The sequence below is a fragment of the Manacus vitellinus genome, unplaced genomic scaffold, assembly GCF_001715985.3.
Source record: "Manacus vitellinus isolate BGI_N305 unplaced genomic scaffold, ASM171598v3 scaffold_24_pilon, whole genome shotgun sequence".
Lineage (NCBI taxonomy): Eukaryota > Metazoa > Chordata > Aves > Passeriformes > Pipridae > Manacus > Manacus vitellinus.
Window position 1 is genome coordinate 11703923 of NW_021939798.1, and position 26819 is coordinate 11730741.

Genomic DNA, 26819 nt, shown 5'->3' on the forward strand with positions numbered 1-26819 from the left:
AGTTAATATTTAAAATAGCAGAAGAAGCTTCCAGAAAGGATCCGAGTTTGTGTGCTGGCGGGTTCCAGGAATGTTGGGCTGTGCCTTGAGGGAAGGCAGAGGGGACTCCGGGGTGGTGGGTTCATGCTGGACAGATTTGGGCACTGTGGTCTGGGTTTGGAGCTCTCCGTTCCCATTCTGCCCAGTAGGGTCTAAAAATAGAAGTGGAGTTTTCTTGGCATTGTTTTTTTTGAGAGAAAACCCAATGATTTAAGGACTACTGAGCATTTTCTGCTCCAGCCCAAGGATGGGAGGGGGGGAAAAGCAAAGCCTTGGCAGCGGCCCTTTGGTGTGGGTTGGGAGCACTGGGTATTCTGGGAATGGGATTGAACGTTCTGGGCACCAGCTCAGCTCTCCCAGCCAGCCATGTCAGGCGGCCCAGTTCGAGGGGGAAGATAAAAATAAAGAGGGGAGTTGGATTGGAATTCTGCTCCACTTCAACTTTTGCCACACAGAATCTTGTACAGGAATATTTTCTCTCCCATTGCCTTTAATGGCTGCCATGTGTGGCTGCTGCTTCACACCACTTCTGGTTTTAAATAGAAAAAAAAAGAACCTGCTCGCTGGCTTTTCCTCATCTTTGTTCCTGTCTTATGTGGTTTTCAGTTCCCAGAGGGAATGGCTGAAAAAGAAAGTGGGAGGGTGAGGCAAACAGCCCCCAAACACCAGCAGTGGGGCCCTGCTGCACTGCCCTGTGTCACTGGTAGTGTGCAACTTTGAACTGGCCTCTGCCCTATTCTGAACCTTTCTTTGACTAACTTCCACTTTTTTTTCTGTTTTATGCCAGCATTTCATGCCTATGGAAAAGCAGGAAAAATGTTGGTGGAAACAAGGTAAATCTGCTGCTTGTTCAAAGCGTGAACAGTTTGGATTTCTTTGGGGAAAACTCCTGCTCTGAGCCTTGTCCTCCTTCCTTCCCCTCCTGCCTCCTCTGGTCCCCACAGCCCTCCTGCCTCCTGGAATGTGGCAGGAGCCTGAGTGAGATCCCTAAGCCCAGCTCACAGGTGTCACCTCCAGCGTATCCCGCCCGTTCCCAGGCGGAGCCGGGAGCAGTGGGAGCACAGAAGGTGGGAGAGAGCTCATCTCCTGCTCTGCTGTGAAATCCCAGGCATGTCACTTGTGGCTGTTCTCCAGGGGTGACATCCCTGTTGAGAGTGCTGTGAATGAGTGGGAGGGGGAGCGTTTGGTTCCCTGGATCCATGGATCTGCTCTGGTCCTGCTCATCCCTGCTGTGAGATGCCTTGAGGGAGGGAGAATCCTGTCTTCATTTTGGGACGGACTCTGCTTCCTCCCATGACCCCAGTACAGTAGAAGCTCCCTGCAGATCTCAGGTGATGGGACATCCTCACAGCCCTGCTTTTTCCAGCAGGGATTCTTTTCCAGGCATCTTGAGCCCAGGCCAGGCAGTGGTGGTGGCTCCTTCCCTCACCCCAGCTGCAAACTGCTGCACAGCACTAAAAATACACAGAATATTCCTCAGATGTTACTTGTCCGTGCAAGCAGTGGCTGTAATTGCCACGGGGATGTTCTATAATTGGAACTGGGAAGGAAAGTGTTCCAAGAGTGGGAGGAGAAGCAGTTCATGGACAATCTTTTCATTAAAGTTTGGTCCATTGTGTGGAGAGACATTGGAGAGCCCACTGGATATTGAGATTCATGGCACGGCTCTGCTGTGGGGTGTGGGCTCCAAGAACCTCGTGCTGATTATTTTAGAGGTTTTTCCAGGAACTGAAGGAGTTCTTGCCATCTCCAAGATTGGTTTTTGGAGTTTGTTTTTTTTACCCATGGCTCCAAACAGCAGTTAAACCAGTGCATGGTCGGTTAGCAGAGTTACATCTCCAAGGCAATTAGTGTGGATGGGGGTTCTCTGATGGTTGTTTTGCTGGGATTGAGTGCAGAAGGGTTGTCCTGCCCTTCCCAAGGTCCTCCTAACCTGTCCCTGTTTCTGTTTGCAGCATGATTGGGCTGATGTTGGGCACCTGCATCGCTTTCTACGTCGTCATCGGCGACTTGGGCTCCAACTTCTTTGCACGGCTGCTTGGATTCCAGGTGAATTAATCCCACCTACCATGCACACAGTGCTCCCAGATCTTCCACTGAGCTGTGTGTTCCTTGGATACAGCACAGCTCCTGCCTTGGAGTGTGCTCAGCACTCCACTGGGGTCCCCTCATGGAGAGCTTTGCGGGATGCCTGGAGCACGGAGCCTTCGGCTCTGGGAAGTCCTGGAAGCCCAGACATATGGTGAACAATCAGCTGTAAAACTCCAATAAGGCATTTCCATCAAAGGAATTCTTTTTAACTTGTTCCCTTATTAATTCTGGAGCAGATTCCTTGGGGAGATGATGCTTCCTGCCTTAATTCCAGCCCCAGTGGGTAGTGACAGGCAATTCCTCTGCCTGAGTTCTCCCCTCTCAGTTCAGGAGGGGTTTTTGTCCTGTCCCTGGCTGTTTTGGTGGCCAAAGTCATTGTGTTCCTGCCTCCTCAGCCGTGTGATGAGCCTGGTGCTGGCTCAGGATGCTCAGAGGCAAGAGGTGCTCCTCATGGGCACGGCTGGAAGCTGGTACAAGAGCCGTGCAGGGAAGCAAAAGGACATTTGGGAAGCAAAAGGGTTTTTGGTGGAACTGTTATCTGCGCTGCCTGATGCTCCTAAGCTCAGATTAAGGGGCTGTGAAGTTAGAAAGGATGTGTTGAGGCCACAGCCAAATTAGGTATTAAATATTTCCAAGTGTTCTGCTTTAATAAATACCAGTGTGAGGCTTTGATTAATTTTCTGGATCAGAGTTTCCAAGACTTCAATCTCTCGTTTCCCCGAGTAAGTTTAGTTTTTATTTAATTGCATGAAAATACCTAAATAACTTGTGCTGGATTAGCATTTAACCCCCCTCCAACCCCCCAAATTCTTCTGCCTTGGACCTGTCACACACTGCAGAGCAACAGTGGCACCCAGTGACTGTCTCAGCTCATCACAGATGGAGCCCAAGGAACGTTGACTTTGCAGCATCGGATCTTTAAACACCTGCAGTCACAGAATTTCACACTTTATAGCTGTTTCTCACTCTGGGAAAATGAACCCTGTCAGGGTTTGCTCGTTTGGTGGATGTTTTGGGTGTCTTCCCTGCTCCAGGTCTTTATGCAGGTCCCTTTTCCAGGTGTCGGGCAGTTTCCGGATAGTCCTGCTCTTCGCTGTCTCCCTGTGCATCGTCCTCCCCCTGAGCCTCCAGAGGAACATGATGGCCTCCATCCAGTCCTTCAGTGCCATGGCTCTCATCTTCTACACTGTGTTCATGTTTGTGGTGGGTATGGACACTGAGGATCCTGTTTTCCTACTGTTTTAACTCAGGTGTTCCCTGCAGGGGCAGGCCTTGAGTTTAAAATGTCCTTCCTGATAATTAGTGCTGGGAATAACTGGGCATCTGGGTGCCTGTGCTCCTGAACTGGTGGAAGTGGAGAGGTTTGCTTGTTGGACACCAGCAGTTCTGTTTCTTCAGCTCCATAAACTCTGTTTTGGCACTTGGTGTGAACTTGTTCTTAGAGGTTTCTAGAAAATACGTATTTTTATTTCTTCCCTGAGCTGGACAGACTCTTGACCATTTTGATGCCATAGGGGGAGTGGAATGATGCCCAAACTGGCCCGTTTGGCTCTGCCAAGCCCCGTTTCCTCAGAGGTGAAAACTGAATTGTGCTGTTTCATGACCAGTTTCACCTCCTGGATGCTCCTGTGGTTTGCTCGTGGAGCCCCAGCCCTGTCTCGCCCAAATTTCAGGACTGGAAGAGCTGGAAGGAAAGGGAGGTGTAGAAATTCTTTCCATGCAACTTTTCTAGTATGTTGTGCAGGGTCACACCTCGAGCCTGCTTCCACAGGGAGGTGTGGAACATTCCAGGAGCTGTGCCTTTAAGAAAGCCACAACATTCACGAGAGTTGGCTGCACCAAAACATCATCTCTGGGGATTAGAACCCCCATCAAGAGATATTATAAACAGGCATTCAGACATATTTACCTTCTGCTTCCTGTGCAACCCAACCCCTGCCAATTCCTGTGTCTGTGACAAAGGAGCTCCCTGGGCTCAGCTCTCCCCTTTTCCATGAAGTTTATCCTTCTCTTTGGTGAGCTGGTGTTGTTAAATGCCTCTGGTGAAGCAAGTGGGATCCTGTTTTGGGATCCTTTGTCTCTGCTGAGCAGGATCCTCCAAGGCCACCGTCACTTCCCGTTTGGATTTAAAAACACATTAAAAAACGTGCAGAAGAGGCTGCTTTGAACAATAATTCTCACAGTTAAATGTGTCAGTGGAAATTGTCCCACTCTGATGTGTGCTGTGATGTCTGATGGTGTCAAAGAAGGGGGAATGTCACAGATCCTTTAAAATCCTCCCTGGGATCCTTGGTGGCCCTTGGAGCTCAGTAGGTGGGATGGGAGCTGGGGCTGTGGGGCTGCTCCTGGCAGAGCTGCCACACACTGCCTCTTATCCCAGCCCCAGCATTCCTGCTGCCATGGAGCTGTTTGGGGCTGGACCCTCACCCCTGCTCTCTCCCTTGGCTGCAGATTGTGCTGTCGTCCTTCAAGCATGGGCTCTTCAGCGGGCAGTGGCTGCAGCGAGTGAGTTACACGCGCTGGGAGGGCATTTTCCGCTGCATCCCCATCTTTGGAATGTCTTTTGCCTGTCAGTCGTAAGTACCTGCCATTCCCACCCCTGGCAGTTGTTCCTGCAGTGAGTTTCTGTGAGGGCAGAGGGTCAGGAGGATCTGCAAGGGATAGATACCATCTGGTTTGGTGTTTTATTTTCATCAGAGTATTTTACAGCCCACTGAAGTTCAGGCTCTCATTCAGTCGTGACCCTTTTGTTACCGAGACGGGGAGAGAGTTACATTTCACCTGGGAGTTATTGTAGCTGAGCAACAGGAGACTGCTTGGGACAAACAGCTCCTCAGTGTGACACACGGGGCTTCTGGTGCAGCTGCACGAGGGATGAAATTCCCCCGGTTCTTGAAGGGAGCAACGTAGCACCAGGAAAGGCAGCAGTGTCACCCCATGGCTGCAGGGTCCCCCCCAGGGCAGTGAACACTGGGGGCTTCTCTGCTGCCTCAAATTCATTGGAGAACACTCAGAAGATGGCACAGTTGTTGGCTTTGGAGGGTTGTTCCTGCATTTCCAGTTCCCTGTTTTTAGTGGCACGTGGAAGGAGGTGAGAGCAGACCAGGCTATATACAGTTCCCTGTTTTTAGCAGGGTTTGTGCTGACAAGTGGAAGAAGGTGGGGACAGACCAGGCTATTCCATGTTTCCAGCAGCATTCCCTCCTGCACCGAAATGGCACATGAGCACTACATGCCTGGCCAGAATTGTGACAGCTCCAAACGGTGTAAATCCAGCCCTGGACACAGGAAGGATTGGCCTCCTCTGGGAGGACCATCCTCCTTTGGAAGCCTGGCAGAACTGGGCTTCCCCCCTGTAGTTCCAGCAAACGAGTCTCATGCCAACAGTAAATGAATGTGACAGATAAAATTTGCTCAGGCTGCTGTGTTTACACCCACTGCAAGATCCAAATCATCATTTTCCACTTACTGGCTCTCTTGGCAGCTCGGATCCTACCCCGGCTCCAGGCTTGCTGTTTAATGTCTCCATCACAACTGGCAAAGAGAATTGTGTTCTCCTGCAGCTCTACCTTGTTAACAAATGTCTTTTTTTTTTTTTTTCCTTATGGTATCCACGCAGTAGTACCCAGCAGAATTTTCCTGGGAGCTGGAAATGCAGGGAAATGGTTTGGTCTGGACCAGTGTGTGTGGACCTAAATAAAGGCTCCGTGGCAGCACTTATGTGGCAAACCCAACCTAAAGCTGGGTGTTTTTTAGCAAGCATCAGGAAAATACACTGTCCCCAGCCCAGGCAATATTTCATATATATATATATATGTATGTGTTTTATTTCTTTATATATTCTATCCATATATATATGTTTTATTTCTGTCTTTATATATATTTTATCTGTCTGTGTATTCTCAGCTATGTAGATTTAATTTGGCTAACCTCTGAATCATCTTTTTAACCATCCCACCCCCTGCAGAGCCTCCATGCTTCCAACCTGGATGTTTGGCTGGACCCTTCCCCTCGGGGGGGCAGAAGTTTGGGATGTAGTCAGTAATGTAATGGCTGTGGTGAGGGCAGGGAAGAATCCCAAATGGAGAGACTCCCGGGAAAGCCATCCTTGATCCCGACCAGTAACTGCAGCCCCTGTGGGTCCTGGAGCTGACATGCTCAGCCTCCTTTGTGCAGACCCATTTGATGTTCAGGGATTAAGGGTTAAGGATCCTTCTGCTTGTCCTCACCCTGACACACTTCTCTGGGAATGGCTTCCTGCCCACTGGAGCCGGGGATACCCCTTCCCATCTCCCTGCAGGCTCCCCTCGCTTCTCCCTAGAGTTCCTTCGGTAACATGAAGCCAGGATGTAGCCACTTGAATTAAAGTAACAAGAGGTTAATGAGTTGCTAAAATATGCACCTGATGTCAGAAAAGGACATTCCTCACGCTTTCCAAGGCTGTAAATACCCCAAATCCCGGGAATCGGCGCTCCTGGCTTTCTGTGAGCAGAGCTGAAGTAGGGCAGGCACTGCGTTCCGTTCTGTTTGTTTAACTTTGCCTTTAGACAGGGGGATGCTCCAACCTTCTTCCCGCTTTTCCTCTGTAAACACTGTGTTGCTTTAATTATCAGCACGGAGAGCTCCAAGAACAATAATCTCCGGCGCTGGGGCTGGCCCGGAGCCACCCGCGTTCCCGGGAACAAACGGTCATTCATTTTGCAGCCCTTTCCGAACCCCAATGTTTACATCACACGTTTCGCTCCACGTGGTGGGGTGGGGAGAGCAGGAATATTTTTGCAACACTTAAAAGTTATGAGTGTTCTGAAATCTCTTGGCATTAGCAGTATAAATTGTGGAATAGCAGTGGGTGTTTATGCTCCAGAGCGGGAAGGTGTCAGGGATTCGTTGCTGCTGGGCTGAGGCAGGGAACGGGCTGGAAATGAGGGTTTTCTCTCTTTTTCTGCAGGTTTCCTTAAATAATTTCCCCTTTTCTACAGTCAGGTCTTGCCTACCTATGACAGCTTGGATGAACCGTCTGTCAAAATCATGAGCTCCATATTTGCTTCTTCCCTAAACGTGGTCACCACCTTTTACATCACGGTAGGAACTTCCCCTTCTCTTCCCTTGCCAGAAATCTGGAGGGGCCAGAGGGACGAGGAGTTATCTACAGCCAGGGCTGGTTTCTGCTTATCTGTATTTATTCTGACAGATAAGTCGTCGTGCTGAAAGCAGAGTTATCTGGGAGGTGATGAACCCGACAGCACAGGGGCCTTTGGGAGAGTCCAAATTTTCAGCATGGCACGTTTTCCTTGGGTGGAGGCAGAGTGGAGGCCCAGCTCTTGCCAGGCCCAGCCTGGAGCTGGGGATGCTTCCCAGAGTTTGGGAGAGCTTTTTTCAGCCTGTTGTGAAGGAAGTTATGCCTCATAAGGCAGCAATTAATAAAAGTGGGTTAATTATTCTTGAGGAGAGCTCTGGCCCATGAGCCAGGCTGCTACAGGGAATCATGACAACCCCTCCATTGGAGAGGGACAATCCATGAGCCTGGCAGCAAGGAGAGTGTGTCCTCCAGGAAACCCCTTGTGTTTGTGAGAAACTTGCTTTTAGGCAGGTGCCACTGTTCATTAACCACCTGTCCCAGCTTTTGGGGCTGCTGGCAGGTTGGCAGGTTTCCCATGGAGGAGACCCCGTGCTCCCACCTGGCTGCTCCAATGGGAGGTCACTGTCCTCCCCACTTCCATAAGGAGCACGTGTGAAGTGCTTTGGAGTCCAGCCCACCCTCTCCCCTCCCCAGGTGGGCTTCTTTGGCTATGTGAGTTACACCGAAGCCATTGCTGGGAATGTCCTCATGAACTTCCCTTCCAACCTGGTGACGGAGATGATCCGAGTGGGATTCATGATGTCGGTGGCGGTGGGGTTCCCAATGATGATCCTGCCCTGCAGACAGGCACTGAACACCCTGCTCTTTGAGCAGCAGGTAAGATCCCTGCATGGCCAGGGCTGCCTCGATGTGAAACTTGCTTTTTGAAAGGTTCTTTGTGACCCCTGTGCTCTGAGTGGGTCCCAAACCTCTCTTGGTTCTGTGAGGCTCTGGTGACAGTGGCGTGGGGCAGGTGCTTGCTGTCCAATGGGACAAACCCCCAGCTCCCATAAGATCCTCAGTGCCCTGTGTGTGGTGACAGTGCAGCAGGGGCCTGTGGCCATCTCTAAATCCTGCTCTGCAGAATGGTTAATCCCTGGGACTTAGAGGTTCATGTCCTCGGAGGAATTCCATGGGCAGAAGGGCTGGAGTTCCCAGGCTGAAGTCCACATCCCATGGCTGCTGCTCCCTGCTCCGCTGGGGATTCCAGCTCTGGCACAGACGTGTTACACAGCTCAGAGCCAAAGTGGTTCCCCCCCTCAGAAAGAGGGAGAAATGTGCTTTTGGAAGCAGTGGAGCCTCCTCATTTCCTGCTGCTCCAGCTGCCGTCCTTTTGCTGGCCAACTCACTTTGCATTGAGCTCCAGCTCCTGTTCCCGGCCTCAGAGCCCAGCCCAGCCCCATTTCTTGTTGCTTCCATGTGTGCCTGCTCATTCCTGCTCCATTATTCTCACCCTGCACCTTTGTCAGCAGCCCTGTCCCCTCCGGGTTCGGATGTTCCCTTCCTCCAGCGCCTCCTGGGCCGCGGTGCCGGCCCAGTGCGGAGGCGGGCAGTGGGATATGGGATACAGCCCTCTCCCACACATTCCACCTTTCCCAGGGCCAGCTCCTCAGCCAGCCTTTGTGACTGTAGCTGGTCTGTCTGCTGGAGACTGTGAGTCCCTTGTGGCGGTGGCGTGTTCTCCTCTGTGCATTGTGCGGCGCGGAACGCGCCGATGGGATTCAGCAAATACAGTAAGAGATTGTGGGAATGTTCTGAGGCCTTTGTGTATCCGCATAAATAGAAACCTCTTAGGGCAGGAAATAAAACTTGAGCAATTTATAGCTCTAAATCCTGCCACTTCTGCCTGTGAGAAGCCCCCAGCTCTTTTCTCACGTCGGGAGGGCCCGAGGATGGGGGCAGACAGTTGGTGAGAGCCAGCGGGTGCAGGGGAGGAAGCGCTGGAAACACTTGGGAACACTTTGGATCTCGCCTGGGCTCAGCTCGTGGCTCTTTAGGCTTGAAGGTGTCACTTTGCCTTCCTCTCCATCTGTGCAGCAGCAGAGCTGGGACCGACTGGGTCTGCAGGGCACACTGGGGCCTCTGCCTTCCACACCTCCCACTTGGAGTGTGGGGATGGGATGGGGTGGGGTGGGAAGCAGAGGGCATCTGGAAGCCCTCCAGCAGCACTCATCCTTCCCTGCTGTCTCCCTGGGGTGTCCTCCTCCCAGTTGAGGGGCTGTTCCTGTGGTGTAGTATGGTGGGAATGGCCCTGCTCCCCCAGGTGTTGGGAGACACCTCTCCCTAGCAAAGCCAGAACTCTTCCCCCTGTGACTGTTCTCCCTCCTGCTGCTCCCTGTGCTCCCTCCTCCTGCTCTTGGCCTTGGCTGCTCTCCGAGTCCCTGCACTGGGACTGGGGCACAGCTGTGTGGGGTCACATTTGGGGTGTGCTGGAAACAGCAGCTGTAGCCCCACATCCCCTGCCCTGGTTTAGAGGTTCAAATGCACCTTAGAACTGCTCAGCCGTGTCTGACTGCCTCCAGCATTCACCTCTGTGGAGGGCAGAGTGTGGGGGTGATGGAGCTCTGGAGTCTGCTGAGGGATTGCTGAGGAAGTGGGGGAATTGCTCAGGAGCTGGGGAATTGCTGGGGGCTGTGATGCAGGAGCTGAACTCCCCCCTTCCCTAACTGCCTCCCACCCTTCTCTCCCAGCAGAAGGATGGCACCTTCGCTGCTGGGGGTTACATGCCCCCGCTCCGGTTCAAAGCCCTGACGCTGGCTGTAGTGTTTGGAACCATGGTTGGAGGCATCATGATCCCAAATGGTGAGTGAGCAGCTGGGGACCAGGGCTGGCTGTTTTCTTTGCTCCCTCTTATTTGCTTTCCTGGCTGGGGTGACCGGGCTCACAGCCCGTCCTGCCCCAGGGCTCCGACAGCCACCCCGTGCTGCTGCTCTGGCACTTCTGGAAGAGACCTCTGCTGACTTCTCCTCTTCTTTCCCAGTGGAGACAGTCCTGGGCCTGACAGGTGCGACCATGGGAAGCCTCATTTGTTTCATCTGCCCGGCTCTTATTTACAAGAAGATCCACAAGAATGCGCTTTGTTCACAGGTCAGTGCTGATGCTGCTTGACATCCCCCTAAGCCCTCTGCAGAGCCTGGGAACATGGTTCTTTTGGCTGCAGCAGGGAAACTGCTCAACACCTCCTGCAGCCTCCCCCTCCAGTCTGCCCAGTACAGGTGGGAGCTGTTCTGGTCGGGTGTCTGTCACTTAGGGACAGCGGCAGAGGTGGTGGCCCAGTGCATGGCCTGGAACACCAGCTCTTTTTCTTCCTCCAGCAGCAAGTGAAACATTGATTTGGTGCATAAAATGCTGCTTCTAGTCCTCCTTCTGGTGGGATTCAGGTTCTGGATCCTCAGAACAGGAAATCCAGGCAGGCTGTAAAACCTTAAAGCCTCACATGCCGACCTGCCCGGGCTGGGTAAAACAAACAGGGCTTCTCTGCGATGCGGTTCCCGCTGCCGACCCTCAGCCTTCTGCTTTCAACCAAAGTAATAATAAAAAGGAACACACACATAGAGGTGTTGCTTCAGGAATTGATTTTCTGAGGGACTGGGGTTGTTCAGAGGCTGTTAGAAGTTTAACTTTTCCTTTTGCTCCGGTTTGAATTGGCCTCCTCAGGGACCAAAACAAAGTGGCTTTTTGCTGGGCTTGATCTCTCTGCTCCTGCAAATACCGTGGGCTGAAATTAACAGGTTTTGGGGTTTTTTTTTCCCTAACAATAATTTAATCCACTCACTTTTTGCAGGCCTCTGTCCCAGCGTTCCCAGAGAGGACAGTGCTGGGCTGCCCAAGGTTTTGGGCAAAGTGTGGAGTCAGCAAGGGAGAGCAGCACGTTTTTGTGGGGCCCACAGAACTGGTGGCTTGTTCTGTGCTTAATGACTTGTGGCTTTGCAAACCTACGTGAAGTTTTTAAGCAGGGTGTGTTTTTTTTTTTTCTTCCCCGTGCTTTCCCTGACACAAGGAAATAGTCCAACTTTCCAGCTTTCACTCTGAATTCTGACACTTAGCTCCGAAGTTCTTTGAGTGAAACCCCGAGCAGGAGTCTGAATGCCAGCCTGGGTTTTTCAGGGAAACAAAGAGCACTTTCAAGAATTGCTTTCTATTCCGGCTGAGCCAGAGTGTTTCTCTGCAGTGCCTCGAGGCTGCACTCAGGACAGGCTGAGCTCTCAGCCCTGGGGTGGGACACTGGGGCCCTCACAAAGCCTGACCCCAAACGCTGGTCACGAGGCTGAGGGAGATGTTTGTCCTGCAGAAATCCTCACAAAGGAAGGGCTTATCTAAAGCATCAGGCCCCGGGTTACCTCTCGAGGGGCTGTCCAACCTTCCCTGAATGATCCATTGCCTGTCAGGTTTGCATTCCTGCTCTGAGCAAGGACACACCTGCTCAGCACCTCCCCACCTCCACAGCCCAATTTGGAGCCTACCCTCTCCTCCTTCCTCCAGGTCTTTGCAAAGGCTCATTTATTCTTTCCCTGGAGCTCTGTCTTTGGTCTCCTCCTTCATTCCTGCTTTTCTTTGATCAGGTGCTCCACTCCATCAATGTCTGCTCCTGAGGAAGGTGGCTGTTGGGGGGGAGAGGAGCCAGCCCTGGGCACAGCTGTCCCTCCCTCTCCAAACAATGTTTTCCCTCCTTCCCTCCACCGTCTTTAGCTCCCTTCAGAGCAGCAGATCTTCTCAATGCCAGCTTTTACACTTGTCTGGGTTATCTTGACTCTTGTGGTGCTGAGAACTGGCTGCTTTTATCGAGCCACCTTTGGCATCCAGTCTGGTGTCAGGAGGCTACAGGGTGGTGACATGGGAGGGCAGGTTTTTTCAGGAGATGGTGCAAACTGAGGCTACGAAATGGGGATGTTGTACTAAAAGTAGAGAAGAGGATTCCGGGAGGAGGGATATGGGCAGTCCCAGATGTTTGCTGGCCAGCAAAGAGCTTCTGCCAGGGAACTGTGAATTATCAGAGCTGCTGCCTGGCTGGGTTGGGCTGGAAGTGTCCTGGTTGGAAGGGTTGGGTCGGAAAGGCAGGTCCCAGAGCAGTTAAAAAGCCTGTGAGTGAAACAGGGAGAGTGTTCCCTTTCTTGTGGTTAAGCATCTGTTCCTGTAAAGGTCTGGTCCCGCTGCCCCCCGGGGGCCCCGGGTTTGGCTGAGGCTGCTGAAGGGCGCGTGGGGGTCTGTGAACAGAGTGTGGAACTGCCAACAGGAAGGTGTTGCCTTCCCAGTGTTGACACAAGCGTGTCTGAGAGGCCCCTCCTAGGGAGGCCAGAGTTGTCCCAGTTGGGGAAGAGGAGCTGCCAGAGGTCAGGAAGTGACTCCTCAGGCTTGCTCCTGAGCGGGTGGAAAAGAGATTCCCTGTGCCCTCCCCTGGCAGTGCAGGGGCCAGCACTCCTTCCCCACCAACACACTGAGGGGTCCAGCCCCCCAAACACAGCGTGGCTGTGGAGGGACCCGGCCGTGACCGGGGCTCTGCATTCCTTCACCATGACTCCATCCCTCGGAACGCTCCGTGTCCATGGATGGTGTCACACCACACAAATGCAGTGTTTGCTGGAGGACAAGGGCTGAGCTAATGGCTCTGCTGTGCAGAGCTGGAGTTATCTTCTGGGAGGAAGGACGGCCGGGGGAGCGCGACCGGCCGAGGAAACGGCCGCGTAAACTTCCTCTCCTGAATTCCCATCCGAGGCTCCCGGGAGATGGGCCCTGGCCCTGCTGACCTGCCTGGTGGAACAGGCTGCAGCCCCAGGGGCAGCCACTGCCTCTTGTGTCCATGCTGACAGGGGCTTCTGGAGGAGGGTCTCTGCTCTTGGTGGGATCTCTGGGTCTGGGGGACATCCTTCCCATGGACACTAGATCAAAACTGCTCTGCAGTGCTGTCCTTCCCCTTGCTCCAGGATCTCTGGATAAGTGGGGGTCCATGATTCCTTGAGCCCCGAGTCCTTGCAGCCCTCATTCCCGTTCCTTCCATTGCCTTGGTGGTCTCCTGAGCACAAACCTCCTGCTTTTCCATGTCATAAGCATCTCCATGGAATTAAGCCAAATCATGGACCTCTTTATTCTGGTCTTCAGTTGGAGAGGGGGTAGGTGAGGAGGAGGAGGGGGCTGCTGGGGGGAACTGGGATGGCTCAGGGACAGCCCAGCCTGTCTCTGACTGCCACGTGTGCCCGTACCCGCTGCTCCGGGAGCTCACAGCTGAACTCCAAATGTGGAACAATCAAAGGGGCTTCAATCCGAGGCATTCGAGGCCCTGGTTCCCCACTAAGATAAGAAACAACAAAAATCCTTTTAAAGCATTTAATGTTTTCAGCCGTTTCCTACAGTTCCCTTCTCTCCCACGTTGCTCCTGGTTCCTGTGGCACCAGAATAGATCCTCTTTGTGGAAACGCTCTTCCTCTCCGCTGTTGTTTCTGGAAGGTGCCAGAACAGCCTCCCAGGCACAAAATGCATTTGTGCCGGGGCTGTGGATTGTGTGAGGGGAGGAAGTGGAGCAGCTCCAGCCCAGGGCAGCAGAGCAGGACCTGCTGACTCAGCGTTTGGCCCGAGGGGTGGATGGCAGGATTTCTGCTCTTTGTGCACCCCCGGGCAAGGCAGGCAGCACATTCTGCTCCTGTTTCCTCTGCAGTGGCTCGAAGGTCTGGCCTCTGCTCCCTGGCCACGCTGCCCCTGATCCAGAGCTGCTCCACATCCCGCCAGCCTTTTCCTTCCGAAGGCGTCCGTCTGTCTGCGGGGTGTGCTGGGAACGGGCTCTCTGGGGTCTCCTGGGCCCGACTCTGACCACGCTGGCCCGTGTTTCTGGGCGACCTCCCTCAGCACGAGGCGGGTGAGGAAAGCATCAGCCTCTCCTCCCCCTCTGGAAGTGCCAATGTTTTAATTTCTCCTTCCAATTTCACCTCTCCCCTTGATTTTCAGTTTTCTGGCAGCTTCCAGTGGTAGAAAGGCTCCCCGTGGCTGTTCCTGGTTTTCCTCATGCTGAGAAGCATCTTTTTGTTGTGCTTTTTGTGAGTTGGGATGTAGATGCTGCAGGGCGAGGATTTGGGGGGAAGAGGATGAGTCATGGAATCGTGGAATGGTTTGGGCTGGAGGGACTTTAAAGCTCATCCAGTTCCATCCCTTTCCATGGGCAGGGACACCTTCCACTAGAGCAGGTTGCTCTGAGCCCCATCCTACACTTCTTAGGAGTCATGTGGAATTAGATCCTTGTAGATCAATTTGTCATCAGATAACAAGCTGTAGAAATTCCTTTTGCTGCCCATCACTTTCTCCTTTTTGAGGTAGAGAAATTCCTAGAGCCCTTCTCTCCATAGGATCCAGATTCCATCCTTCTATTTTTATCCTGCTTGATCCCAGCTTTCTGGAAATGAGGGAGTCACTTCTCAGCAGCTTCTTGAGCTCTGGCCATCAGCACTCGTGTGTGGACATTTTACTCTGCCTTTCCAAACCAAGGATTTCTGAGCAGCTCCCTGGAACATTTTGGGTCTGTAACCAGGCTGGGCACCTCTCTGCTCAGCCAGACTCGATTTCATGGAGTTCTCATACTGGAAATACCAGGGAATGAGCCTTTGCAGCTGGACTCATGTCTGCCACATGCATTTTCCTCTCCCTACATCCTCTCTGCTCGCTTTTGAGCCCTTCCAATGCAGGAGTTGCCTTTCCAACAGCTTTCAGCATCCCAAATTCCCATTCCCATGGCTCTGCACCCAAATACAAACCTCAGACAAAAGCTACTGGTTTCCCTGTTTTCCTCCTAAATTTCTCTCCTCTTCTCTCCCTCTTACTGACACATGTCATTGCACTGAGCTGGGAATTGTTTGGTGGTTTTACTGTGCTAACTGTCCCTCTGGCACTTTGTGCAGATCATCCTGTGGATTGGGCTGGGAATGCTGGTGATCAGCACATACACCACCCTGTCTGCCACCGAGGACACCCCTATGAGGACAGAAGCAGTGGGCTTGGAGCACCTGGACAGAGAGGAGAGCAGAATCGACCAGGATTCAGTCAAAATCCCAGGTATGTGTCTGCTGGAGTTGGGTTTCCCAGACCTGCTCCCAGCTCCACTTCTTAAAAAGAGGGAAAATAGTTATTTTTTTAAGTGTGGCAGAAGCAGGGTCATTTCCAGGCATCTCTTTGCATCTTCCCAGCTTCCTGGGGCCTTTTCCCAAGAAAAGCTGCAGTTTTGACTGCTGGAAAAGCCCGCTGTGACCTCCAATGGTACCTTCTGGGAGTTGTTTTTTCAGAAAGGGAAGGTGGGGTGCAGGGGCTGGGATCCTCTGTGGGGACAGAGCAGAGATCCCTGTTTGGGATGATCCCAGTGACTCTGTGAGCACAGTGCCCACCTGGCTGGGGGGCTCGTGGCCAAAGGGGGCTGCCTTCCCCCCTCTGCCAGCCCAGGAACCAGCCATCCATCACCCTCGAAGGTACGGGAATTTATGGGAACTGCCTTTTTTTTTTTCGGTGCCGAGGAATATAAATTTGGACTTCGCTTTCGCCCTGACAAAGGCTGTGATTATGCCTCAGCTTTGTTTACTGGTTCCTGTTATTTATTATTTGTTTGCTGGGGCCGCTGATGGAATTACGGCCGCTCCTCCCTTTCCCAGCTGCTCCGGAGCGAGGCCGCGCAGGTGCCGCCTGACCCCGCGCTGCCCCTCGGCCCCGCCGCGTCCTGTTCCTTCGCCTCAGTTTTGTTTCCTCCTGCTCCTGTGGGGCTCTTTTTTTTTTTTTTTTTTGTTCTTTGGAGGCCTTGAAATATCCTCGCGGAGATTGAGAGCGGAAGGGAGAAAGGGGCCGGCTCTTCGGGAGATTATCCTCCCTCCTGGTTCTTGGCCGGGTTCCTGCCCGGCAGCTTGGAGTGTCTCCCACACCGGTGCTGCCGCCGATAACATTCACTCCGGGGTTGCTCTGCGGTGGAGTTTACTTGTGGTTTGCTCGTGGCTTGCTCAAGGCCGCGTGTGCCTTCCCAGGCACGTGGGTGCTGGTGAGCTCTAAGCAAAAGAAGCTCCCAATCCCTTAATGGAGCCCTCAGCAGGGCCGGGAGGAGGGATGCGATTGAATTCTTCTGTCTTGGTTAATTTTGGAGCAGTAATGGCCAAAGAACAGCTGCTCCTTTCAGGAGGAATCGCTAATGACACGTGTTCTGACTGGGAAAATAAAAAATCCCATAAAACACGGTGTCCGCAGGAGTTTGCTGAGTCTTCCCCCCTTCTCGGTGTGAGCCGGGGCGGCAGAGCGGGATGCCAGGCTCTGATCACCCGAGCGATCCCGGAGCCCGCCGGCATCGGCTCTTAGTGCTGCTGGATTAAATAATCCCACCGGGGAGGGAGGCGGGTTCGGTGCTCCCGGGTCATAAACTTCCCAGGGAGGAGCCGTGCGGCTCCGAATGCGCTGAGGAGGGAAAGCTCGGCTGCCCCCGCGGTCCCTTTGGCAGTGGGGGACTGAAGGGCTCCATCCCCTGGGATGAGGACGAGGGGGGAGATGTGGCTGGGCAGAGGAGAGGGATCAAGGAGCTGCAGGGTGGACGTGGGGCTGCCCCGGGAGAGCCGCCGCTGCGATTCCTTGGATCTGTGCCTCCCTGTGGCTCTGCAGGATGTCGGCTTGACTAGCAATGAGAGGCGTTAAATGGTGCCCTTCATCCCCCCCGCGGCTCCCCCTCGTCCTCGCCCGCCTTGTTTTGCAGAGCAGGAGCTGCCGCCTGGAACGCGCCGCAGCAGCTGCATCCTGTCGTTCCAGGGGCGCAGGATCCGGGCTGGGCCGCCCCCGGCACCTGGGTGCCCTCCGGATGGGCCCCGCTCCGCACCCGGGGGTTCAGCGGGATCACACGGCCTCTCCCTGGGCACCAGTGGTGGGTGCTCCAGGCCCCTTCCCAAGGTGGAGGGTGCCTCGTGCCCCTTCCCCAGGGCACAGGGTGCCTCGTGCCCCTTCCCAGCGCCGCCCCATCCCAGGCAAGCCTCGGGGCCTTTCCCCAGCGCTGCCTTCCCCGCCTGCCTCCCGCCTGTCAGCGTGTGAGAGGAGTTTTATTGGCCTCTTTGATGTTGTGGAGCCCAGAACTGGAGAGACTTTCATTAAAGCCCTGCCCCGTGGGCCCGGGGATTATGAATATTAGAACATTGGCCTTTTATGTGAACACGTATTGACCAGCGGCCTCGGAATCGTGTTTTTCCTAACGACACCCAAGTGCCCATTACAGCCCCAGCCTGTGGTGCTGGAGGTTTTACTGTCAGCAGCTCTTCGGGAAAGGGATAAAACCCCTTCCAGCCCCGTCCTGCCGCGGCTGCGCCTCTGCTAAAAGGTTGCTAAGCTGCCTCTGAAAGCTCAGGAAGGCAATTATCCATTTAAAAAAAAAAAAAAAAAAAGAAGAGCTAATTAGGCAATTTCTCTCCGTATTTAAAGCACCCTCGAGGGTCTCGGGGGGGATTAAGATTTTGTAATATTTTTCAGCTCCTTACTTGGTCGTTGCTGCTTCATCTTCTCCCTGACGTTGTGCAACGTTGGGTAACAAAGCCCTGATTCAGGCTCCTTGTGCAAGAGCCCTTTCCCCGGTGCTCTGGGCACCCTGCTCGGGCCATCCCGGCGTCCTGCGGGATGGGGAGGGCTGTGTTACCTGGGTTTGGGTAAAACTGGGGGCTGTGTTTGGCTTGGCGATGCTGAGGGCTCCTCCACCCCTGCATCCGTGTGTTTGCCCACGAAAAACCAATCTGCCCGACCCAGGCTGTGTCCCCGCTGGCATTCCCAGCCGGAGCAGCCCCGGAGATGTGTGGAACGTGGATCCTGCATCCTGGTAGCTGCAGGAACAGCTTGGCTCCGTGGCGGCTCTCCCTGGTGCTTTGTGCAAGAGAGCTTTTAATAGTGCCTGTGACACAGAAAAGGAACCAGCAGCCTCTGGTAATTTGGGTTGGTTTTTACTGCTGGTGCGTCAGGAGACAACTGTGAACTAATTTCAGGGATGCCATTCCATAACCTTGTGAAATCTGTACCCGTTTGGGGGGAGGGAGGGCTCCTGGAGGCGCAGCTGGGCCGGGGGCTCCCCAGGGAGGGCCTGTCCCTGCCCTGCTCCAGGCACTCGGCACGTCCGAGGGCAGCGTTTGCCCCCGTCCCTCTGCCCTGCTTGTTCTGCTTCATTTTCCTTGGCACGAGCCCCTGGACCTTGCTCCATGACACGGCGGTGAAGGAATTTAAGTGGGCCCGGAGCTGGGCTGGCACGAGCAGGTCCTGCACCCCGTGTCCCTGGTCAGCCCTCGGCTGATGCTCCGGAGCGAGTGGTGTGTCCCCAAGCTCCCTGTGCTGTCCCTAAGGCTCCTCCACTCCTTTGGGCAGGTCCCCTTGGACTGGGGGGAGCACAGCAGGGCCCATCCCGCTGCCTCTGCCCAGGACAGGGGCTGTGGACACACATTTCAGCTCTGGCCGTTGCTGCAGCGGACAAGAGGCTGAAGAAACATGTGAGGAGGGATTTAGTGCCTGCCTGGGACCGTTGCTGCGATCTGAACCGGGAGCTGGGGGAGAAGGGAAGCTTTTAGGTTGCTAATCATGAAATTTTATGGCAGCCTGGAGAGGCTGCTGGCAAACCACAACACACCCAGACACGCACACGCACAAATCAGCTGCAGGACGCCCCGGCTTCCCCTCGTGTGAGCGGAGCTGCCAGAGAGCCGGGGGGTCAGAGCGGAGCCTCCCGCTGCTGCCTCGCGCCCCGGCCTCTCCTTGGGAGCCAAAAGGCTTTTACAGCCTCTCAGCCCTTCCCTGTAAAGTCCAAGGCTGCTCATAAAACATGACGAGGTGCAGCGTTACTGGAAGACGCTCCGGAGGGACCGGGAGGGCGACGAGACAGGCAGAGCCATTATTGCACATCCCGAGCAAAACTGCTCCCTGCAAACCACCCGGAGCCCTGGATGGATTTCCAGGCAGCCTGAGAGGTCGTTAATTCACGCCCTGATGATGAACTTAATTTTGCTTCCCACTGAGCAAATGACGGCTTAGAGGCAGCTTGGCCTTATTGCGGCGTGGAGACTTTTGGGTTTTGTTTGTGTTTTGGGCTTTTCCTGCATTGTTTGCAGAGCAGGGAACGTGCCTCTGCTTGATTTATGATGGGAGCTGTCAGGGACACTCCCAGAGCTGAGCGGGGCCTCCCCTGGCCCCTCGGGCTGCCCTGGGCCCACGGGGGGTTCACCCACTGCGGGGTCCTCTGGGCAAAGGGGAGTGCTGGGATTAACTCCTCTGTTTCCTGCTTGCATGGAAAACTTCCTGCCTTTTTCCTTCTTATTTCTTCCCCTCTCCCTATTTGTTTCCCCCTCCTTCCTGTTTATTTCCCCCTTGAACATCATCTTGCTGCCTCGGCTCCTCATTCCCTCTGCCATGGGAACGGCCGTGTCCGTGTCGGGTTTCTCTGGATCCTCTGGTCCTCTCCAACCGGAGCCATCTCCCGCCTCCATGAACCAATTAACGACAAACTTTCCTCCAGCAGAGTAAATAGTTTCTTGCGCCGAGGCCAGGCCTGAGCTGGGAACATCCGCAGCCGTGCCGAGCCTCCCCTCCCCGGCCTCGGCCTCCCGCTTCCCAGGGCCCCCGGCCAGGGCTGGGCACTGGTTCCTGCAGCCCAGTTTTTCCTGAAAAGGAGGAGTGTCCTGCCCTGACTTGCTGAACCCTGGGAAGTCCCTCAATGGAGAGGGGGGACCCTTGGGTACTAGACTCGAATTTCTCAGAAAATCCAAGCCCTTTTCCCCTCCCACCATCATTCCTGAAGCAAAGGAACGTGGAAAGCCAGCCAGCCCCACGCACGTCCCTCGGCTGGGTGTGGAGCTCCGGGACGCAGTCCGGGTTTCTGGAGAGGCTCAAGGTCCTGCTGGCATGGATCCCTCTGGGCCAGGAGTTTGTACTTAATTTGGGGGGAATTTTTGTTGTTTCCCCCCCCCAGCTCGGGCAAGGCCCACGCAGCTGAAGTTGTGGCAATCCCATCTTTCCCATGAGTTCATCTCGTAATAAATCGCACCAGCCCTGCGGAGGGGGAGGAGAATATGGAAAGATGTTTATAGAATTAATTCCCCAAAGGAAATTGCACGGGGGAGGGCAAAGGGGGAAAGAGTTGGGAATTTTTTTTTGTTACAGAAGATACTTTTTTTTTTTTTTTTTAAGTTTGTTGGATGGAAAAAAATCTGCAGAACAACTTCAGTGCTGGGAAACAATTTGATTTCCTCCTTGGCTGCTCTGTGAAGGAAGAGTTCACTCCCTGTGTGGGTTTTCTGCCACGCTGGGGGAGGAAAGGACCCTTCCCATCCCATGGGATGTGCCATGGATTCCTTGTGGAATACGCTGGTCACACTGGCACTGAACCAGTAACTGGTTTGACTGGGTTGTGTCTTCCCATTTCTTTGAAGGAGAGAAGGGGGAGTCCCCCATCTCCCTCAGGAGTTTCCCCTAATTAATGCCTGTTTAATCCCACTCGTCAAAACTTCTGTGGGAAAAGGAAACCTCCCCTCCCTCCCACCCCTCCTCTGAGCGGCATCAGAAGGGCTGCTAAAAAAGGGAGAAAAAATAGGGGAGAAAAATCAAAATAAAAGAGGTTTTAAGGTGCTTTGCAGAAAACAGCAGTGTGGGGGGGAACCAGGGTTGGCCCCCAGCTTGGCTTCTCTGGGAGCTGGAGGTCTGAGGCTGGATCCCAGCTCAGGTTCTGGTGTTGGGGGTGTCTGTCCGAGGCTGGATCCCAGCTCGGTCTCTCCCGGTGCTGGAGGTCCAGGGCAGGGAGCCGTGGGGATGCTACCATCTGGTGGCACTGGCTCGCAGTGGCAGCCGGCTCCATCCCAGCTCCATCCCGGCTCCATCCCGGCTCCATCCCGGCCATGCTTCCCTGCCAGCAGCTCCATAAAAACCCACTGCAGGGAAAAAAACCAGGTGACCCCGGAACAAAAGCCCCCCCTGTCACCTCCCCCCTGCACTAAATCTGGAGGGAAACCAGCGGCTGGGCTGGGTGGGTGAGGGGGTTGGGACAGACATGGATGGCAGTTCCCAGGATCCCACACCTCATCCCTGTCCCCATCCCGTGTTTGCAGAGCAGAACCCGGCAGTGGAGGAGCCCGAGGATGACCGCGATAAACCCAAACTGCTGGAGGAGAAGGAGATGGAGCAGCCACAGATCAAGGTGCCCATGCAGGTGCCCAAGAGGGAGGAGGAGAGAGGAAAAGCAGAGGAGAAAGTGCAGCTGGACCGTCCCGATCAAGGTAACGGGGAGCCTGGGAAAGGGACCCGGGCTGGGAGCTGGGGGTGTGTGTGTTTTAGGACTATTTCAGATATAAATCCTGTCTCTGCTCCTTCCTCTCTTCACCCCACATTCACGGTGGACTTTGAGGGCTGAAGGTGATTTAGTATTTGGTGCTCTGGAGGCTCGTTGGGTACGCGGCCTCTGGACAGGGAGGAACGACAGGAATGAGCAAGGGCAGCAGAAAGCTGGGTGGACTGGGTGGACTGGGAGCCTGGTGCCTCTTGCTCTGCAGCCCCTAACCCTGCCTGTCCCCCCAGGGATTGCCCTGCCCGTGGGGGAGGCTCATCGCCACGAGCCCCCAGTCCCACACGACGAGGTGGTCGTGGACATGGGGCGGGAGCGGGAGGAATCCAGCGAGAACAAGGCTGCTCCCGGAGGAGCCAACGGCCGCCTGCTGGAGGAGCCAGCCAGGCTGAACCCCCAGAAGGAGGCACCGGGCCCAAAACAAGGGAAGGAAGCGGTTGCTGAGAACCAGCAGCGGGGAGGGACTGCTGGGCCCGTCCAGAAGCCGGAGAAGGTCCTGGAGGCGGTGGTGCAGCGGGATGGTGGGGATGGCAGGCCGCCCTACAAGGAGCTGGAGCCAGGGAAAGCAGTGCTGGAAGCCAAGGAACAGGCTGCTGTGCCGGATGGTGACACCGCTGAGGCCGCGGGTGACCGGGACAAGGCCCAGCTCCAGCTCCCCAGGAGAGCAGAGGAGGCCAGGAAGCCTGTGGAGAAGGAAGCAGAGCCTGGTAAGCTCCTTCCACAGCGGCTCATCTGAGCGCACTCCTCTGGGCCCGTTATCCCCCCGGGGACGGGACAATTTGGTCATTCCCAACTCCGTCCCAGTGTTTCCTTTTAATTCCACGAGACGAGCACGTGAGCGTGCACAGCCCCTCCGGCAGCTGCTGTGGGAAAGGAGGAATCTGGTGGCTTTGACAGCTACTGTAAGAGCTGTCAAACAGTTGTTCGCTACCCGCCAAAATGTCAGGTGCCGTGCTGTTCCTGCACGGCTCCCAAATCACCGGGGACACGGAGCCGGGAGATCCTGACAGGGAACACATTGCCAAGTGCCCGTCTAAAAGCCAGTTAGAGCTGTTCCTGCATGTTAATTGGCCGAGGTAGTTAGTGCTGGCACGCTGCCACCAGCCAGGAGGTTGTTAAATATTGGGTTTATTACTTCCCTCGCAGCCGCCGCGCTGGATCCGAACGGTGCCGGGTGGGCGGGGAGGGACACGGAGGAGATTTGGGGAACATCTGCACTGACAGCAAAGCTCTGCCGTCCTTTGCAGGTGAAAAGCAGGAGCTGCCCCTCCCGGACAGAGCAGATCTGCTGGAGAACCGGAACACCGAGGAGAAACAGGAGAATGTGGAGAGCAAGCTGGGGGGTGAGTGTGTGTCCCCAGGCATGTGGGGAGGGGGCACAGCCAGGATTCCCTGGGATCCCTCTCTGCAGCAGGATGGTGTCTTAAGGCCACAGTCCCCCCAAACCCCAGCTGCTCCATCCTGGAGCCTCGGAGCTGGTGCAGCAAACCCTTCCTCAGGCTGAGCTCCTCTCTTTGACCTCTGCCTGGCAAGGGTGCTTGGAGTCTGAGCTCAGACTCACGTGCTCCCCCTCATCCCATCCTCCTCCAGCTTCCTTCCCTCCCTTCTGGGTTTGTGGAGTCAGATCTTCCTGCAAGGAGAGCCCCCACAGTCCCTCGAGCGATTTCTGAGGGCTTTGGGTCACTGAGGTTTTATTTCCTCTCTTTCTCCTTTTCCAGAAGCCGGACCAGCAAAACTGCTGGACCACAACGTGCTGCTGCAGGTGATCAAGGAGCAGCAGGTGCAGCACAAGCAGCTCCTGGACCAGCAGGCAAAGCTGCTGGCGGTGATCGAGGAGCAGCACAAGGAGATCCACCAGCAGCGGCAGGAGGACGGGGCAGAGGAGAAGCCAAAGCCAGGTAAGGACACGGCCAGGGAGCAGGACCCCTCCCCAGGGTGCTCACTGCTCAGAGCAGCTCTAAAGTCAGGCTGAGAGAGATCCAATTCCTTTTGGCACATGGCAGAGCCCACTGCAAAGCCATTCCTGGCCTCCAAGGCATCCTTGAGCACAGGGATAACACCCCAGGGCTCTCCTCATCCTCCCGTGTGGCCATGGGTGGGTGTGGCCTCGTCTCCTGTCATACAAAATGTGCTGTCAGGAGCAGGGAATCTTCTAAGAAAACCCTTTTCCATGTTGGTTTTGTCCCACAGTGGAAGCTCAGCCAGATCCTGCTGTGCCCCTCTCCAGGAGCAGGGAGGACGAGGGCCTGGGAGCCAAGGGAGACACGGCCGGGAAGCTGCCGAGCAAGGAGCTGCCGGAGCAGCCCGAGCAGCGCCCAGGCCGGCAACCCCCCGGGGCCACTGAGCAGCACAGGGACACTGTGGGGAGGCTGGAGGAGCCTGGGCACAGGCGAGACATTCCTGGGGCTCCTCCCAAGGAGCGGAAGGTGCTGCCGCAGGAGAATGACAGAGCTGTTAGGAATCCTGCGGAGAACCGGGATCCCGTCCATGGGGATGCCCAGCGCCTTCCAGCAGCCAGAAACCACCTGGAGAAGAAGCCCTTGGCGGAGGATTTGGGAGGAGATCATGAAGCCAAAGCTGGAAGAGACGTCCACGAGAAGAAGAATTTCCTGAAACCCGTGGAAGCAGCAACAGCTCCCATCCAAAGAGAACAGCCGAGGGCTGCCAAAGTTCAGGGAGTAGCAGGAAGGAGTTTGGAAAGAGACTCAGGAATAGACCTTAAAGCCAAAGCTGTGAGTCAGGTGGAGCCCAAGGACCTGGCAGTGGCGCCGGACTCTTCCAGTAACAGGAATGTGGCAGCAAGGGAGCAGCACCCCCGGGAGCAGCGGAGAGGGGCGGAGGCTGAGGGAGCCGCGGGCGCGCTCGGGCGGCAGTGGGACCCGCCCGGCCACGGGCACGGGAAGGAGGAGGATCCCCGGGAGGAGCCGCGGGGCCAACAGGGCGGTGGGGGCGGGGGTCCCTCTAACGGCGCCGACAGGAAACCCGGCCCCGAGGATGCTCCGGCCCCGAAGGCTGAGAACGGAGCGGTCGCTCCCCGGGATCCGCAGCCGGAGCGTGACATCAAACCCAACCGGGACCTGAAGCTGCAGGTGGGCCTGGACCTGCGCCGGAGGAGACGGGACCTGCTGCCTCCCGACCAGGAGGAAGAGGAGGAGGAGGAGGAGGAGGAGGAAGAGGATGCACGGGGGGCCGGGGGGGTCCTGATTGGCCTGGACCCCGTTCCCGACGTGAAGGTGAACGACTTGCGGAGCGCGCTGGACACGCGGCTGAGCGGGGTGGCCGAGGGCGCCCAGCACCTGGTGCGCAGCCGCCACATCCAGCAGGTGACACAGGACAGGGGCCCGTGACGGGGATTTGGGGTCGTGCTCAGGCACAGGGAGGTCTGAGCCAGCGGCGCTTTGCTGGGCACAGCACTCGGATCCGCGGGATCCCCTTGGATCCAGGAGCACCACCCCGAGGGCTCCTGCAGCGGCAGCCCCAGCACGTGCCTCTGGGCAGCTGAGGTGATGGTGACGCTGGAAGCGACATTCCTGCTGCCCTTGCCTTCCAGAGCTCCCCCTGCCTCGGCTTCCTGCCAAGCTGCTGCTCCAAGGACCTTTTTCAGCATCTCATTCATATCGAATTGCCTTCTCCAGCCATCTCCCAGCTCCTCTCAGAACCAGGAAGGGGCTCCACCAGGAAGGGGCTGTGCTGAGGGGACCCAGCATCCACACCTCGGGAAGGGCTTTATCCCAGAGGAGCCGTGAGCTGAGGACCAGCAGAGCCAACAGTGCCAGAATTGGATGGGGAGTGGAGCCCTGTGTGTTTGGAGACAGTTGTGGTTTGGGAACCTCATTTAGTAGAAACGCTGCCTTAACTGGGCACAACTCCTGCCGTTGTGCTGCCTCTGTCCCAGGGATGGGATTCCTTGGCCACACGCTGGAGTCACAGGAGCTGCGTTCCCGCTGCCCTCCCTGGGAGCTCTCTGTGCTCTCCAGCTCCACTTCCCCTCTCCAAAGTGCATTAAGAAGCTCAATTCCCCCCACCCCTTCCTGGCCCAGCTTGGTTTTTCTGCTGGAGATGATTAATTTGGGAACAAGCCGGGCAGATCCGGGGCCTCGGCTCACGCACACCTACCTCTGCCCATGTTCCATGTGCTCTTCCCAACACCCCAGGCCTGTTCTGCATCCAGAGAGATCCCTGCTCCAGCCCTGGAAATGCTTTTGATGAGTGAGGAAGGGAAGAGCTTCCTGAGAGCCCTGGGTGGTTTCAGGCTCCCAGTTTTGGGAGTGTTTTGGGTTTTTGTGTTTTTACATCCTGACCTGCGAATGTACAGAATCCAACCCCAAAGCTCTCCCTAGACCAGCTGAGAATTCCCAGCCTGGAGCCCTCAGACCTCATCACTGTGGTGGGTTTTATATCCCTCTCTCCAAGTGTCTTTGGGGACCTCGAGTCTGTGGCCGATGGGACCCCGTGGAGCCGGGATGGGGTGGGACCCTGCCTGCCTGGTGCTCCCGGGATGTCACAGCCCAGACCCACGGGAGTCCTTTGGGAAGACCCCCTGGAATGCCATGGCCTTAAACCCCCAGGACCCCCCACATCCCAACGAGCTTCTCCATTAATGCTGTCGTCAAGCACAAGCGCCAGGAGCCCCAGAGCTGCTCCAAGGACAGGGATGGGTTCTGGAGCACGGCTCCAGCTCTGCCTTGGGACATAGATCTGGGCAGGGATGGGTTCTGGAGCACGGCTCCAGCTCTGCCTTGGGACATGGATCCGGGCTGTGTCCCTGTGGCACCAACCAGCCTTCCTGAAGCAAGAGGGAGCCGGACCCGGGTCGGCTCCTTCACCCCCTTTGCTGCCGGGTCAGACCCGCCTGTTTGTTGTTCTCCGTGTGAACACAAAGGACCAAAGATGCTCCTGACATTCCTCCTGCCAGGAACAGCTCCCCCGGGGCAGGTGGAACGTGGGGAGAGAGCCCAGAGCGTGGGCCGAGCCCATCAATAAAATAAGCTGAAGCATTTTGATCAGAATTCTTTTTTTTTTTTTTTTTAATAAATATAGATCTGAGACCCTCACCCAGCCCGGGGCTGCGCCTCCTCCGGGAGCCTCGCGAGCAGGGTGGGGGGTGTTCCGTCATTTGAGGGCAAACCGGTGCGTTTGAGGGTTTGATTCCTCTGGAGCATCTCGGGGGGGGAGCAGCTCTGGGGTCACTTCGGTGTCGCCTTCGCCTGCAAAGAGCTGCGGTCAGGCCGGGCCCAGGGGTCGGGATTGGAACCAGGACCGGGATGGGGACCGGGA

General features: G+C 55.5%; 2 protein-coding genes across 3 annotated transcripts in view; both read left to right on the plus strand.

Annotated features, from left to right (window-relative positions):
- The first annotated feature begins 804 nt into the window (after positions 1–804).
- On the plus strand, positions 805–26475 carry SLC38A10 (solute carrier family 38 member 10). Of its 2 annotated transcripts, none has more exons than XM_029960062.1 (14): positions 805–872; positions 1995–2088; positions 3190–3333; positions 4582–4706; positions 7110–7212; positions 7904–8086; positions 9940–10051; positions 10230–10336; positions 15130–15283; positions 21310–21477; positions 21776–22249; positions 22790–22885; positions 23261–23440; positions 23733–26475. In XM_029960062.1, the coding sequence occupies exons 1-14, from the start codon at positions 820–822 to the stop codon at positions 24887–24889; spliced, it is 3150 nt and encodes a 1049-aa protein (XP_029815922.1). In that variant the 5' UTR covers positions 805–819; the 3' UTR covers positions 24890–26475. The 2 variants fall into 2 exon arrangements, with proteins under 2 accessions (XP_029815922.1, XP_029815923.1); XM_029960063.1 differs by having other exon boundaries at positions 9943–10051.
- The window catches only part of CEP131 (centrosomal protein 131), an 18472-nt gene continuing 18085 nt past the window's right edge, over positions 26433–26819 (plus strand). The window contains exon 1 of the mRNA XM_029960115.1: positions 26433–26484. Within this exon, the coding sequence (XP_029815975.1) occupies positions 26433–26484 (52 nt within the window). The remainder of the gene's footprint in view (positions 26485–26819) is intronic.